Source organism: Carassius gibelio, chromosome B19, assembly GCF_023724105.1.
Source record: "Carassius gibelio isolate Cgi1373 ecotype wild population from Czech Republic chromosome B19, carGib1.2-hapl.c, whole genome shotgun sequence".
NCBI lineage: Eukaryota > Metazoa > Chordata > Actinopteri > Cypriniformes > Cyprinidae > Carassius > Carassius gibelio.
Window position 1 is genome coordinate 31974603 of NC_068414.1, and position 16901 is coordinate 31991503.

Genomic DNA, 16901 nt, shown 5'->3' on the forward strand with positions numbered 1-16901 from the left:
ATTTTTGGTCAAATAAATGCAGCTTTGGTGACATAACAGACTAAAAACTTTTTTACTGACCCCAAACTTGTAGTTTCTGCTATTAAATGTACAAAAAAGCTACTTTAATTAGCCTGGAAAATAACAGGTAGGTGTACACAATAAACACTATGCTTTATGACAACTTGACAACTTATTAGAGTTACCCCTAGTCATGTGACATTTTTCTAACAATAATAAGACTGAAATATGGACTCCCTGCTAATGACCATATATTGTAGTCATCACTAAGTTGGTCGCTGAAATAACATCAAAGCACAACAAAGATAGATAGAACAATCTCCCAGCACTCCGTCAGAGTGACAAATGCTTTAATAATTTCAGCATTGGAAAATGGCACACACAATATACCATTACTGCAATGGCATAGCCATACAGTGAGTGACCACATACTCCAATTTACCAGCATTTACACCTAACTGTCATCTGTGTCATTTCTGACGGATAAATAAAAGTGTGAGGACAAATCTTCAAGGTAAGACACATGCGGTGAGGCTCAGAATTCTGACAAGCATCTTGTCAGACATCTTTTTGTGTTATTTTTTGTATGTGGTTTCTCATTGCCCTCTAATAAAGTCGAGAGGATGGACGAGAAATTGACTAAATTAAGGGAGTAAAAAGGGGCTTTTAGGGCCAAAAGTGCAGTTGGTATGTATGTGTGTGTGTATGTGTGTTAAAAGGGAGGTCTTAAAAACTGCTTCTACAGATTGCGGTACACAGTAATGTTTCGTTTCCTTTTACAGCTATACAATAAACTATTATCGTCATCCATGGTAGAACATTCAGACAGTCTGCTGTTGTCAAGCAAATTTTAACAATGTTTAACTGAGGATACAAAAACTCTAAAACTGTATATATATATATATATATATATATATATATATATATATATATATATATATATATATCTCATGTGTCCTTAAAATTCCTGATACCACATTAAGAACTCATTCATGTGAAATACGACAAATTCAGCCTCATTGGTTTTGTCCCGATCTCAATCTTTCCCCTTTTCTTTTCTATTTTCAATCCTCAACTCTGAGGCCACTCTGATAATCATTCAGTTACACCATACAAAGAAAGGACACAACAACCACATTCACACAAAATTGTTCAATGCACAAAAACATTCCTCGAGTTCACATGTAAAACTGTTTTGATTCATATTCACCCTTTACATGTGTCTCTTTGTGATTCAACGATTCACAGTCTGTGCTTCCATGCCATGCAGAAGGTCATTTGCGGTGTATTGTGGTATTTACTAACAGCCAAGTGTTTTGTGTTATTCTTGTGTGATTTTGATTAATCTTGCGAAAGCTGCCAGATTCATAATGAGGATTTGAAATTGAGGTCAAACACTTTTGAAATGCATCAATACGCATGTCAAGAAATAGGAATGTCGCACAAACATTTACAACGGATGGATTCAAAAATACATAAAACATAAAACATGCCACAAGAATCATGCATTTCTCATCCCTGAGAACTTTCAACAACTCTGGTTAATTAAACAACACAGGCTATTCAATTCAAACCAACCACAGTTGATTTGCTTGTAGAGATACATTTGAAAGGCAGTCTCAAACATCTATCGCAAACACAACAGCTCCACATTTTTGAAGCACTTTTGGTACACATTATAAAGTTGACTCATTCAGGTTTGAGGTTGTTGTGTGCTTTGATTAATCACACAAGAGAAGCCAGACTCTTAATGAACATTTGAAATTGTGGTCAAACACTTCCAAAATGCATAGGAAATTTGTATCTGAACATCACACAAACACTTATAATGGATATATCACCAAAAATTACATCTTTAAATACGTCTTTATACATTTAAACCAACAACAGCTGATTTTCTTGGATTTTGAAAGCAATATTAAAGATCCATTACAACTAAATTTATACAGTGTCCAATATCTCAAATTTTGGAACCTATTTTGATGCACATCACAATGTTGCTTGCAATCCAAACACATGGTGCATTAAGACACTAGGCACTAGGCAGAGGTTCCCGTCTCAATGCAAGCGGCTCGCGAGGCCTTGAACTTGAGACAGCAGGAGAGTCAATAAGAAAACGGTGCTTTTAGAAAGATGGGACGAGATGAAAAAGAGCAGAGGGGGGATGATGAGTGGCTGCATGTGAATGGAAGGGGCACGAGAGAGGGGCGGAAGGTGGGGTAGGGCTGAGGCAAGGGTCAGGGGTCAACTTGTCAACCCCCACTGCCCCTGATGGGCAGACAAAGGGAGGCACGAGGGGTCAGAGTGCATGGCTGAATGGACAACTGGTGAACACACTCCAATCGGGGGTGTCTCTGTAGCCACTCGCAGAAAAGAGCGTCTTTCACACTCGCAGCGCATGCTTTTGAGGGCATTTGAACCAGTTGAGACATTCAGATTCCTTTCAAGGTCTCTAAAAAGAAAATTTGAATACACAGCCGCCCTGACAAGAGTCTCCCTTTCAAGAGCCGCTCTACAAGTTCACGTATGCGCACAGGCTCTTTTGAATACGCTAATGTGACTGGAGATTTCCTTTGTTGCCTGTACATTACAACTAAAATAAAAATGCTAACAAATCTCCTTCTAAATATAGACGCAGTACACGCGCATGAGTGCATGTCACAACTCCCTCATTATCTTAAAACATGCACCGCTACCGTGCCGGCGGAGGTCAACTCCACTTACGGTCGGAGCTACGCTAGCTATTTATCTTATCTGCGGGATTAGCCGGGCGGCCTGTCAGGTAAACCACACCCCGTACCAACTGCAACGTTCCCCTGGTTACCCTCTTGGGTAATCAGAGCGGGATTTCTTTATAAAATTATGCAGCTGACCGGCCATATACTCACCATATTCATCCTGCATATGGAACAGGGGAAGATGGATAGACGTAGGGAGGAGCAGAAGTGATGGGGTGGGTCACCTGACCTAGTTATTCTTAACAAATACATATTATTCATACATACACAAATCAGAAGTCTCATCATGAGTAAACACAGAAGTGAAAACACTGCTTTCTATGTAATACTTGTGCCATTCGTGCTATCAAACCATTTTAATTCTTAAAGCCATATAACATATGATTTGGATCTAATTAATCATATATATCAATATATATATATCTCATTAAACTTAAGCCGATCACAGGCCTACAGTCCACAGCATTAGATTTTGAAATAGAGTTAATAATTCTTTTTTTCATCTGCACCATTTTTAAATGTTACTGTCTCTATGCACTCTATCATTAAAAAGTTTGGGTGAGATTTTATTTTTCAAGAAATTATTACTTTTATTCATCTAGTACAGACTTTAAATTGATTTTAAAAAGTGGGAGTAAACACATTTAAACTGTTAAAAAATATTTATTTTTCAAAACAAATGCTGTTCTTTTTAACTTTCTATTCATCAAATAATATTGAAAAAATATGTCGCAGTATAGGTTCAGGTTTGGAAGAGTTGAAAGAAGTTAGAAGAGTCAGAAGACCTCAGTTCCATATCGTATTTAATGAATACAAAAAGCAACAGCAGAAAAGCAGAATGGCAAAGAGTTGAAGGAAGAAATATGAAGAAAGATGGTTGTAAGGTGGGACATTGATTTCATTTCAGGATCAAAAGAATGAAAAGGCCATGAAAGAAAATAATACAAAATAAGTGGACAAAAAAATCAAATAAATAAATGTTGAACTTGGGCGCTTGTCCTTGTGCAAACTATAAACAAGCACCTTGACCTGACAGTGTTTATGTGAAGTGTGCAACCCATTCTCAACATTCCTTTGGACACACTCGCATGTGCTGAATTTTCAATCATTTTAGACAAAAACATACAGGTGTTTGCTATAGATAAAGTTTGAAATTCAAAAGAGTTCTTTGCAAATCTTTTTATGAACATGTGAGCTTGAATGTCTTTCTTTAAATTCTTTTGTCCACATCTACTGTCAAAAGTGTAAAAGAGTACATGTTCGCATTGTGTGTGAATGTGTGTGTTCTGAGGGGGTTGTAGGGTAAAGATGTGGTTACTTTGAGAAGATTGAAGCGTAAAAGCACTCAGATTTATTAAAAGCTGCCGCTCACGCCTGCCTCCCTCTCTCTCTCTCTCTCCCACTTATTCCGCACCATTGTTGCAATACCCCCTTCATTGTGTATACATTGTGGAGGGATATTAAATTTCTCCCTTTGAACCCAACTGTACCCACTACACAACCATGGGGAAGGGCAGCACGTCCCTGAGGTCCAGACACACACAGATACATGCACGTGCTCATTTTCATACTGCTTGTCCATCAAATTAAACTGGATGGTGAAAAGCCCACCCAAAATTGGGACACTCTCAGTCCTGGAGCTGATATGAAATACAGGGGAGAGGGACAAATTCAATCAAACGAGCTGGTTGTTATGAGTCCAAGTTATTACTTAAATGGCCACATCATGGACAACTGGTCCAATGTAAATACTTGTCAAAGCCATGCGTACGTGCTCAGAAACCTGCACGGTGAGACCAGATTGATCGATAAAAGTTTAAAAGCGAATATTAATTCAAGCAAGATGAAATTAAAAATCAATATGAATGCATACCTGATTGTTTTACGTTCCGCTTTACACTCTTGGTCTTCATCTAACACATTTATCCTTTCTTCCACTCGACAGACAACAATTTCTGTTCTTCATGGCGCACAGCTGACCAGAGGGCTACGGTCTCTTTCTCCCCATGATAAAATGTGTGAACCCTGACTCTTTTCCTTCAAAAGAATGGGATTTCCTTTGGTAAGGACTCAAAAAGTGGGAATGACAGTGAGGTGGAGAAAGAAAGCAAAATCTCTGCCTCATATTGTGAATTCTATAATCAGGGTTGCGTACTGGTGTAAATGTATGTGGTTTCAAATGGGTAAATGTCTGTGTGTGTGTTGAAATCTAATTCCTGAGCTTAATTAAGAGGCGGCAAGACCCTGACCTCAATGACGAGCCCTACAGCTATTCACACGCTGCTTCCAGAGAAAGAAAGATTTACAATCTGGATATAAGGCAAATGTATTTGGTATTTATATACACACTGTACAAACAACTAGTATAGTGAAAGGGTAATGGACAGATTGAGAAATGAAGCTTCAGGAGTTTCTGACTGGTCTGAGCTAGTTATTTCTATCAGGTAAACTGCCTTGGTCATGCTTATTTGGGCTGGTAGACCACCCTAGTCCAGCAACAAACCAGCTTGACCACCTTAGGCTAGAAACATACTTTATGCAAGAGCGTGGATGTGAATGCATAGCCAATGCACTGCAAGCATGTCTCACTATACATCCTTACTGTATAAAAATACTGCAGTAAATTTCTTCTGTTTTATACCATTATTTTTCATTGTTTGAAAAATATTTAAAATCCATGTTCAGATGGAAAACAAATTTTCTGTGTATATTTCACACACAAAATATGTTACAGGTTTAAAAGTGGTTCTAACACTCTTAAAAATAAAGGTTCCAAAATGTATTAACTGTGGCCAAAGGAGAACCATTTTGGGTTTCCTAAAAACAGTTCTTAAAAGAACCATTTATTTTAGTGTGTAAAATATTTTGAAGAACCTTTTTTTCTACTCTGAAGAACCTTTTGTCGAATTGAAAAGTTTCCACGGACCTTAGACATTCTTTGTGAAACCACCAGTGCCAGTTAAGTAAAATAATAATAATAATAATAATAATAATAATAAAGAACATTCATAATTTATTCAAAACCTATTACTTTTTTCAATGTAAAACAAAATGTGTTGCTGTTAGCAAAATTTCCAAAGTTGCTTTCTTCCATACAATAAAAGTATGTGTGGACCACGGCTTTTAAACTTTTTTTATGCAGGCTGTTCCTCACAATAAACTATGATGTGGTTCTAAAAGACAGGAAACTTCTATGAAGCTTTTATGCCACTTTTGTTGTTCTATTTGGAGCAAACCATCCACTATTATTGTACGGTTAAAGCAGCGTGGAAACTCTTCAAAACGTAAAGTCATGAGTTGAAACGACAAATTTAACGTGAACATTTTTTAAAAACTGGTATAAACTGGTTTTCTAACAAGAGAGGCATAGAAACATAAAGGCACAGGTCACAGTTGACCAGCGAGAGTGTATTAACATGGCTGTACCGTGTAATTTGGTTTATGAGTCTGATAAAGGTCCATCGAGAGAAAGAGAGATTGCGATGTCTTGCTCCGCCTGCACAATATGACCACTGGATCCCATTTCACATGGTCGGGCCGTAATAGCGCTCAGTGTGTTAAGAGCTATCAGAAATCGGCCAACACACTGTCCCTCCAGCGATCATTACACATACGTCCTCACCTACACACCAGGTAACGCAAACACACACCAGAGCATGAAAAAACCACTTGGCCCTGTCAGATATGGGGTATTGGAGTCCGAATGAGGTCCATTTAGTCGGCAGTGGTCTTGATGGTGGTCTCCATTGCAGAGGTGAGGGCCGGCGCAGGGGAGAGAGTGTTTACCTACATCCCTTTATTACCATCTGCTTAATGGCCTATGAATGTCTCCATGGATACTCAGGAGGGAGAGAGAGATGGATGGAGGGACAGAGATGGCTCCGATCGGAAAGGTAGGCTCTCAGCAGGGAACTCTCGTGTGCGTGTGAGTGCGTTTGGCTTAATGCATGTGTGTGTATGTGTTCAGAGATACTTAGTGCAATGAGTGCAGTACTTCAAATGATTTCAGTTTCCTGTAAGTGCAACATCAAAAAAGAAAAAAAAAGACGCAAACCGGTAGATGTGTGTGTGTTGGCGCGCATGTGAGTGTGTGTGTGGAGGGTAAGCCTGGGTGTCGGGATGGGGAAGAGAGAGGTGGTTTAATGCAATAAAGCATGTTGTATTGACATCTCTGTTGTGTCTATTGATTCCCCATTATGTCCCTAACAAACCCGGGTGGACATTTTGTCATTCGCAATCACGTTAGCACTGGGACTCGCCGACGTTCATGCTCAAATCCGATCTATATACACACACACTCGCGCTCTCGGGCTGAGGACGGCAGGACTGATCTTCCTTAATCAATACCTGTTTGAGGTTAAGACACTTTGCAGCGCATCTAACTGTAAATTTGTATCAGTGTAAACAGCTCACCTGCGCAGACAGACATGCGGAGGAGCAATAGACTGACCTGATCGCATTGACCTTTAACCTTAAGCGCACCTCTATATTCTCCTAAAGAGCAGCTTCTTTGATTCATACAGCAGCATAAAAGTATTTTGTGGTTTTGCCGCAGTGATTAGGCTGTGGATATATTTACTGTCTAAGACTATTATTCCAAAAAAGTGACCCTGAAAAGGGGTTTAGAGACTGCGCAAAAAACTACAGTACAACAATGAGGTTCCTGATTACAGCACCAGGGAAATAAGGCCTAAAAATAATGGTTGACCTGTTAAAACACCTCTATAAGCATTCATAGAGCTAAAAACACAGAATACAACGGGCTTCAAAAGTTTGAGACAACTAGTGGAAATGGTTCTCATTTTCTTCTTTCTATCACAAATTATATTAACAGCATCATTTAAGTGTTACAAATTTTTTTGTGTGTTTGTATGTCAATTTTTTGCCTACATGCACTTGAGATGCATGCACTCCTCCAGTCACCAGGGCCAACATCATGCTTTTCTTATACTTTGAACATAATTTATTAATTTTTGAATTTGTAATAAAAAAAAAAAACAATAAATACAAAATGATATGTTTTGATGTTATCTTAGACCTTTTGGTCGAGCTGTACATCTCATCCACAGCCAATATAAATGAAAATGCTTAGTGAGGGAAGGTACAGTGTTCCTTACAGATAGACACTATTGAGGGCATAGATTTATATTAGCAACATTTAACCAAAGCTTAGCTGACATCACAGATCCACTGTTTCGGTGCTCTGCATAGCATTTCTTTGTGAGAATGTTACACAATGTGATGAAAATAAGTGAAATATCTGTTGGGCAGATTGTTAAATTAGTCATAAAGATAATGTTCACAATATTAAATTTGCTGTTTACTAAAATAAACACTGATGCATCAATAACAGTGCAGCATTTGCTAGAAAACATGTGTTTCCCAGCAGCTTAGGCACTCAAAGCTACATTATAAATATAGTGTACAGACTATCCCAATCTCCCTGATACTAAGATTCTAAAGTAAACACACAGAGTAAAAGGGTTAGATATCTTCATGGTCATCGGCAAGGAAAAACCTAGTAAAAACTTCGACCCAATCCCCCCGATAGTGTCTATCATCTGTAAATAAGGCTGAACATAAATGTAGTTTCCCTCACACAACATAAAGATCCTCACTGGCTGCTCCGCTTGTCACTCTGACCTCTGCAGCATTTAATGTCAGCGGTGGTGCCTGGTGTCCATTTTGAGTCTTATATTATCAAAGACGTGAAAGCTTTAACCTTTGGCATAATTTTAAAAGCCGAAAAGGTTAAAGTCTTGATACCAAGTGAAAGTCTGAACACCAAATACATTCAGCTCATTTTGTTTTTCATTTAGTGGAAAAAAGTCAGTTTAAATATAAGAAAAACAGAACGTGACACATCAAGTGACAATGTTATTTCATCACCAGACTGGTGATGACAAGACTAAAAAATGCTTATTACCTTAAAGAACAGACAAACCCAACACACAAGTAAGTGTAATCAAACACTGAACACAAGTACACACACAATCAATAACGCATCCATCAATAAAAACATGAAAACACTGTAAATACCTGTTCAAAATGAACTTGCTGCACAATTAATTGTTCACTGTAATTTTTAAGGCTCCCATTCATTTATATTTTTTAAATGTATATTTAAAAATCAATGTCTCTGTCATTTTCAGGAATGATATAGAATCCCACTCTCTCTTTTCCTCTCTCAATATCCTCCAGTCCACTAGACTTCTGACCTAAAAGATAAACCCTAACCAAACAAGCAGGCCAATCCAATTTTAACACTAACCTACCTGCATTTCAAGAAAGCACATCACCACGTGGGCCCATTATGTGGTGTAGCTTATAAAAGATTAATATCTGGCTCTTTGCTCATTTAGGCACCAGTGAGTAATTAAATACTCCTGCTCTCATTTCTTGGGGTATCAGGGCAGACGCCATATTTACTTTTTGTGAATGAAGATAAGTGATTGGTTCTGCAGATGTAACAAAGAAAAAAATAGGCTATCCACAAAACTCTTGAAAACGGGTGATATGAAAATTAACTTTATGGCCTAACCTTATGAGCGGACTCTACCTGTGTCCTTCAGCTTCGTTTTCATTAACTAAATGAATAATAAATGAATAAATAAATATCTTCTGAAATATATATGCTGATATATATGCTATATATGCTGAAACAGTTCTACTCCACCATCATTGAATCCATCCTCTGCACTTCAGTAACTGTCTGGTTCAGCTCAGCTTCTAAATCTGACCTCAGAAGACTACAGAGAGTAGTCCGGACTGCTGAGCGAATCATCGGTTCAACTCTCCCATCTATTCAAGAACTGTACTTATCCAGAGTGAGAAAAAGGGCTGTCAAAATCACTCTGGACCCCTCACATCCAGCACACTCCCTCTTTGAACTGTTGCCATCTGGTCGACGCTACAGAGCACTGAGCACTAGAACGACCAGACACAGGACCAGTTTCTTCCCTCAGGCAATCCATCTTATGAACAGCTGACAATAATGGCGAACACACTACACTTTATATTTATATACACACACTTTATTTATCTAACACACATACTTAGTATACACTTAAATCTTGCACACAATATATATGTACATACATAACTTCACTTTGTAATATACCTGCCTACAATTGTCATTTGTATATTGTCATTCACTGTCTACATATTTGTATTTTTTATTCTTTTATTATGTGTTTTATGTTCTGTCGCTGTCATTCTGTTGTACTGCGGAGCTTCTGTCACGAAAACAAATTCCTCGTATGTGTAAACATACCTGGCAATAAAGCTCATTCTGATTCTGATTCTGATTCTGATTCTTCATTCAGTAAGACTATGGCGTATCCATTTAGTTCTTATACGAAACAGTTAAAGAAAACGGTGCCAAGTTTTTAATTTCCTTAATTACATTTCAGTCATCGTGTGCTGGTGTATGTCTTGTTTAACCTGACACATGATCTTAAAGTGGCGCATACGTTTAATCCATCTGCTGGTTGGAAAATTTCCGCTTCGTTAAACGCCAGACGCTGCGCGCAAACATTGCGCCCCGCCCCCTCACTATAATGCAGTAGGCTACTTCAGAACCAACACTCCTTATACAAGGAAAAATACGATGTTCTTTCATTTCAAACCTACATTTTTGGTAACACCTCGCATTAAAGGGTCATGTCACACTTTCCATGTAAATATGCCTACTATAATAATTTGTACTAATTGTAATAGCCTAACTGTAAATTACTATAATAAGTGACATTCTGTCTCATCATTCTCAAACTTGTTAAAGTCACACACTCGCTCCGTATTTCCCCCCGCTGTCTGCGTGTATCGATCTCGGCGGAATCGATAAATTACCATGAATATTCCCTGAACCGGTCGTGAGAAGAGAGTCAGACGGCAGATGGAGAAGCAGATACGGGGAGGACAGAAGGATGAATGAAGGCAAAAGAGGCCGAGACGAACCATTCAGACGAGGGCAATTAGGGCAGACGTCTTTTCAACTCAACCAGCCTCCCTTAATGCAAAATCAAAGTGGCACGTTTTTATAAAAATATATGCTTACACAAACGGATTACAAAAGGTTTTGAAAGTGATTTGTAAGAAATAGAAAAATATGGATTTCATTCAGACGGTTGTCTGGGGCTGAACAGGTGTTTCGGCTCCACATTTAGATTTTTTTTATTCCCAGTGTGAGGGGGAAATAAAGAAAAGCTGTTACCGACATTCACCAGAGGGAGGTAAAGGTATCTCTTACCGGAGTTCCCGGAGCGCAGAGGCAGCGGAGACTTGAGTCGCCAGGCGCCGAAATCAGGAGCGGTTCTCTGAAACACCAACGGCACCGGCAAGGGAACAAACATGATCCGCTGTCGGCTGGGCTTTTCTTCAATGGGCTCTTGTATTTGGCGCTTGTCTTGAGTTTCTTTTTCTTTGGTTGCTTATTGTGTTTTGAGGTTGTTTCTTTATTTTTCTTTTTGGTAGATTAATAGTTACTATTTGGTTTAAACTGTACAACCTAAGTAAATGTCTTAAGCTATCTTTACATTTTTGGTATTGTGCCTCGAAGTCATTAGCTACTTCTTCCTCAGGGATGTTCTATCTCGGACTCACACACCGACGGATAGTCGGGATCTTTCAAGCGGTCTAAATATCGTCAGAATATATGCTAAAAGTCACTCAACGTTTGTTTTGCCTTTCTGTAGGCTTGTCTGAAAATCTGTTAAATTACCCTACAAATTTGAATAACAAAACGTTTTAGACCTACGCTTTCAAACGACGAACAGTTGGCTGAAACTCTGACTTTTAAAAATTCAAAACTCACTTGTTGTCCTAACTGTCATAACGTTTCCTGGGTTTGCGTATCCCGCGCGAGACCAGGTGAGCGGCCGGTAAACGTCACAATGGCCTTGCGCGCGTCGCGATCCGGTTTCACTTTGGTTTAGCTTTTTAAAACAAATATCGAGTCAAAATCGTCTTCACTTTAATACAAAACTATTTGGTTACATTACAATAAAGTCGCGGTGGCTGGGTTTAAAACGGTTTGCAAAGGTTAAACATAAATATTTGGTTTCTAGCTCTCCTACTGTCTGGTTTATCTCGTGCACATTGCATGCATTTCAAGCAGCATTTATTTTTATTTGTATAAAATATAATAGAATCGCTTAATATATTTAAATAACCACGCACGTATAAGGCTACGCAGCGGCTCGATACGCTCCCGCCTTCGTTTCCACTCACGAGTCGGTAATTAAAACGCAATCAATCGATAAATAAATTAAGGAGCAACACTCCTTGTGCACGAAATGTTGAAACTGAACGAAAAGAAAACAACACGGTACCCGTTAAGCGGAATTCGGCTCTTTGGCTCTGTCCCACCACCATCCGTCTGTGTGTGCGTGTGTGTCCGTTACGATAGTCCCGTTATCTGGGAACCCCGGTAGCTTGCGAGCTCTGTCCGCCTCCCGGTACGAAAGCAACACTGAAACGAGAGGAGCAGCCGCTATACTCCCCCCGCCCCCCTTTCTCTCCCTCCATCCATACCTCCCCCTCCCCCATTTTTTTTTTTTACTAATCCCATACAAGGCAAGCTATCCTGCGTATTGATCGCTTGATTACTCTTCATTATGATGACTGTGATGATCGCGGTGGGCCGCTGGTCGAAAATCTTACACACATTCACCGAGTGGCTCACATCACATATCCTCATCTACATGTGTAGGTATATGTCTGTGGAAAAAACACGTGCGATATACTAAGCGACCAGTGGGAGAAACCATTGATATGTTATGGTGATTATTTAACGTGGCGGATTATACTGTGAATAAACAACAAACAGAACCCGATTATCGCTACCTCACAAAAGTTTCATTTGGTCTATTGCTAGTCTAGGGTATCTCTCTTGCTGTCTCTCCCTTTCTACCTTTCATCCCCTTTTTCCGAAACACTGAATGCTGTCAGTAATAAAGCTACAATCTATGCCGCGCACTTACACTCCAGATTATTGCCGACATGGATTTTTTAAATAGAAAAATCTATACGCTAAACATCGCAGTCAATACGGAAAAATCGAAAGCTTAGCTCCTGATCCCCCCACCACCCTCACTCACCCAAACTAACATTTTACCCAAACTTCCTGTCTCTCTCTATCTGTCTATCTATTCGACTATATCCAAGGTAATATAGAACAATTATTGGCCAGCGTATCATAAGAAAAAAAGAAAAATACTTAATAATCGTAAAAAAAGAATTTGAAATATGCCTTTATAGCTAGGCTATTTAACACAACATCCACACGCATATTTGGTTTGTTTTTAGAATATCATATCTTCCTGCAACACAACAGACTCACAATGGTTCCTTGAGCTTTATTGTCCCTAAGCACCCCCTCCATTTGACAGATGACATCCGCGTGTCCACCGAGCGAGAGGGGAACGGGAAAAAAAAGAAAAAAAAAGAAGCGACAAGTTGTCCTTCACGAATCCCCCTCGCCTGAAAGGGCACGCGTTGCGAACCCCCCCATCCAAACTCCTTCCAGACAAAAGCAATTATTTCTTGTAGAATATAGTGTGTTTTGCGCGTCTATAGCAAGGAGAAGGAAGAAAGGTGTGCAGACTGAAACACATTTTCCAAATATGACATTTCCATTTGGTTACATTCAATGGTCAGCTCACAGTCCACTACAGTATGGAACAGGCATTAAGATTGGCATGCCATCGTTTAAAAAAGAGGGAAAATCAAAATGCAAAAAACTGAAAAACTATTCCAAATGTACTACTACATGCAAGACACAAATTAAAATAGCTTGAGCACCTGCTATAATGAATATAAAGTGAAAACAAAATAAAGTCATTGATAAAATTCTGCACATTTTTTGACAGGTAATAATAGTAATTCTGGCATCAATATCATTAAAGTTCCTGTTGTGATTAAAAAAAGAAAAAAAGTAAAAAGAAACTTGGTGATCAATAGAAATAATCATTACCCAGTGCACACATAAAAAGAAACTTCCTCCTGTGTGTGTCTGGGTGGGCGAACCAGACAGCGATACTGAAAGAGTTCATCGTTAAATGGCAATGTCATGTTGACAAATGCATTGGTTGAATTAAATTCTCTCTCATCAATAACAAGGCGCCCCAATCAATACCAGCTTACAATTATATCAACACCCCCTCTCGCTGTAAAAAGCAGCTAATACCGTGGCTTGGAAACATTCCCACTGTGGTGCAACCGTTGTATACAATATCATTCCTTCTCACCAACACATGACAGATACAAAACAACTCCAGATTTCTCTTACACAACCACATAAATAATTTAATGTAGTTTCTATAAACAATATTTGCATGTTATGCATCCGTATGCCTCTAAACACAATAAAAAAGATTTAAAAATAATCAACATTTACTATACTTCACCCAATGTCTACTTAATTCCTGAATCATGGCGTTAGAAGTGATTTGAGCAGGGACTCACACACTTTCTCTCTTCAGCTGATCTAATGATCAGTGCTGACATATTGTCAATATCCAGCTCAAGTCTGCCAATACCCCTAATACAAATCCATCCTCTGCGCTGTAGCTCTTTTAACACACACACACACACAGGGTAATAATTACACGGTGCTAATGTTGTCTTCTCTTTATCACCAATTGACATCAGATCTTGTCTTATTGACAGATAGCCTGCTCATCAATGCAAGGGAATGTTGGGATTTGTAGTTCTTTAAATGCCAGTATACAATGGATTTATAATTAGCCCTGTATTTCCTCTTTGATATATTAGTATTTCTTTTGCACCTTAGATAAGATAAGATAAGATAAGATAATGAATTATCAATAGTTAATAGTTACCTTAATGGAATATTACCACAACAAATGTGGTTTTTAATCCCAGATACAGTCTAGGCTGCTTACACCATTTGCCCCTTTTGTTGCTTTTCTTGCATAGCCTGCCAAACATTCTTACAATATTTTGATTTCACACATTTGCTTATGGCGGCTAAAATTCACAAACAAGATTTTGATTTCTTCTTTTATTAATGCATCCTTTACAGGACCCGCCACAAAACATCTTTTCCATTTCATACAGATTCTACCATCATTCCACGCTATGCTAGTTTTAACACGATCAAAGACTTGGCAGACAGCAGCTGAAGATCCAGCAGTCAGAGCTGGTAAAAGACATCGACCCCCAAAGTGCTGGCGATGTGTCTCGCCCGCAGCGGCCTGCCGCGGCCTAATGCTATGACATGGAAGGGGCTATCAGTAGCGCCCAGACTAGCTTGAGAGGGGGAGCTGATTTCACCCCGTCAGAGGCCTGCTGAATATGTGATCCACCGTTACAGTGGAAGAGGATAAAGCCCCAATACCCCGTCTGTGATCTTTATGGGGTGCTGAGTGTGTGTAAGTGTGTGTGGCTACGCGAAGGCAAAAGGTAAAGAGAATGTTGAGATGTGAATAAGTGTGATGTCCACTATTTATGTGTTAAAAAGAAAAAAACTAATCTCTATATATTATTTAATATAACATTTGTTATACTTTGTATCACTATATTTAATAGTATTAAATAAATTATATTATTTATTCATTAATAACATTTCATTTAAAAAAAATAATTACTCCGCATTTATGAACTATCCATTCTAGGTCATTCCAATAAGTTTCCTATTTTGTCTAACAATGACACACTTAACAGATTCCTCTCTTCTCCCTCTCGCTCTCTGTCTCGCCTTGTGCATTGAGACTGTGTGTGGGTAGATTTAGAACCGAGATCAATAAGAAATGTAGAAATCAATGCACTTAGCACTAGGAAATCAATGGGCCCTAATCGGGATGCCGATGGCACAAGTCAAAACAATTAAGAGAGAAGAAAAATGTTTAACAACCTCTACTCTCTTGCTTACACAGTGAAGACGAGAGCGAGTGAGTGGGGAAAAAGGAGAACGAGGGGAGCAACGCCGATGAGATTACAGCTGGGAATCAGGAAGTGCAGAGAAATGGCAGAGAAATGTGGATAGAGAGAAGTGAGTGAGGAAAAGGGACGTAAGGAGTCAATGAAACGTGTGGAGATGATGAAAAATTGTGGACGAAAACAGACATGCAATTATCCAACAGAGAAGAAAAGACAGAAAACATGGAGGGGAGAAGCAAAGGGAGGTATTATTTCACACAAATAATGACCGAGTGCCAGCGAGAAGACTCAATTATGGACGACGGCCAACCTAAATGGACCATCACACAACTTTAAATGGTGACTAAGCAAATTAGGGTGTCAAAGGTTAGCGGCCATGTTTTTAATGCACCAACGTAGCAGTTGGTTCAACGGTCCTATCAGATGGCTGAACACAGGGGCGCTCATCCATGGGTAAGCATGTAAATCTAGCTGTCAATCAAAACAAGGCCCAATTACAGACGCTCCTTGACCGATCCAATCAGAAGCAAAGAGAAGTGCCGTTGGCTCACCCTATGAAAGCTACGTTGGCACCGGTTGACGTGGAGTGGGTGGGTTGTGATTTGGGGTCAATCAATAGCTGAACCCCATGCCGACCTCTACCTCATTCTTAAGGCAAAGGGGGAAATCAATGCAGAAGGGTCTATGACTCCTGACTAGTGAATGGATTGGTGAAGTGCCAACTAATCAGCGACTTAGTTTATGTGCCACTGTGCCTATTAACCTATTGATATGACACCTGGCAAAGTGAACATACATGCACATGACACTACATATACACACACTCCTCTGACATGAAGATACAACAAGCAAAAAAAAAGGAGGAAATAATTAAGAGATGTACCATCAATATTTATATAAAAATGCATTTAATTGTATCTTAAAAATGTATGTGTTGTTGCAGGTAAATAAATTGCACAAACAACATGGCAACTAAAAGAGAAAGAAGCGAGCGAAACAATACACAAGGCACAAGAGCACAAGCGCAGGGAGTGTGAGTGAGTGATAAGATGAGGGGAAAAAAGAGGGAAAGAGGAAGCAAAGAAGGTTGTATCAAAGGAGGTTTCAGCATTAGGGGCTCAAAGGCGAGGGGGGGATACCTCTGATATTTGGGATTAGAAAACATGTGGTGAAGTAGGCAGGGATTAAGCAGGAAGATGGAGAAAGAAAGAAAAAGAGAAGGGTGTTTGGGGGAGGAGATGTAACAAAACCTATAGGAGTGTA

At 39.2% G+C, this 16901-nt stretch overlaps 1 protein-coding gene across 6 annotated transcripts in view; it reads right to left on the reverse strand.

Annotated features, from left to right (window-relative positions):
• The window catches only part of LOC127979768 (POU domain, class 2, transcription factor 2), a 48057-nt gene extending 35887 nt beyond the window's left edge, over positions 1–12170 (reverse strand). For all 6 annotated transcript variants that reach the window (XM_052585394.1, XM_052585390.1, XM_052585393.1 and 3 more), the window contains exon 1: positions 10987–12170. In XM_052585394.1, the coding sequence (XP_052441354.1) occupies positions 10987–11089 (103 nt within the window). In that variant the 5' untranslated portion in view covers positions 11090–12170. The remainder of the gene's footprint in view (positions 1–10986) is intronic.
• Positions 12171–16901: the final 4731 nt, after the last annotated feature.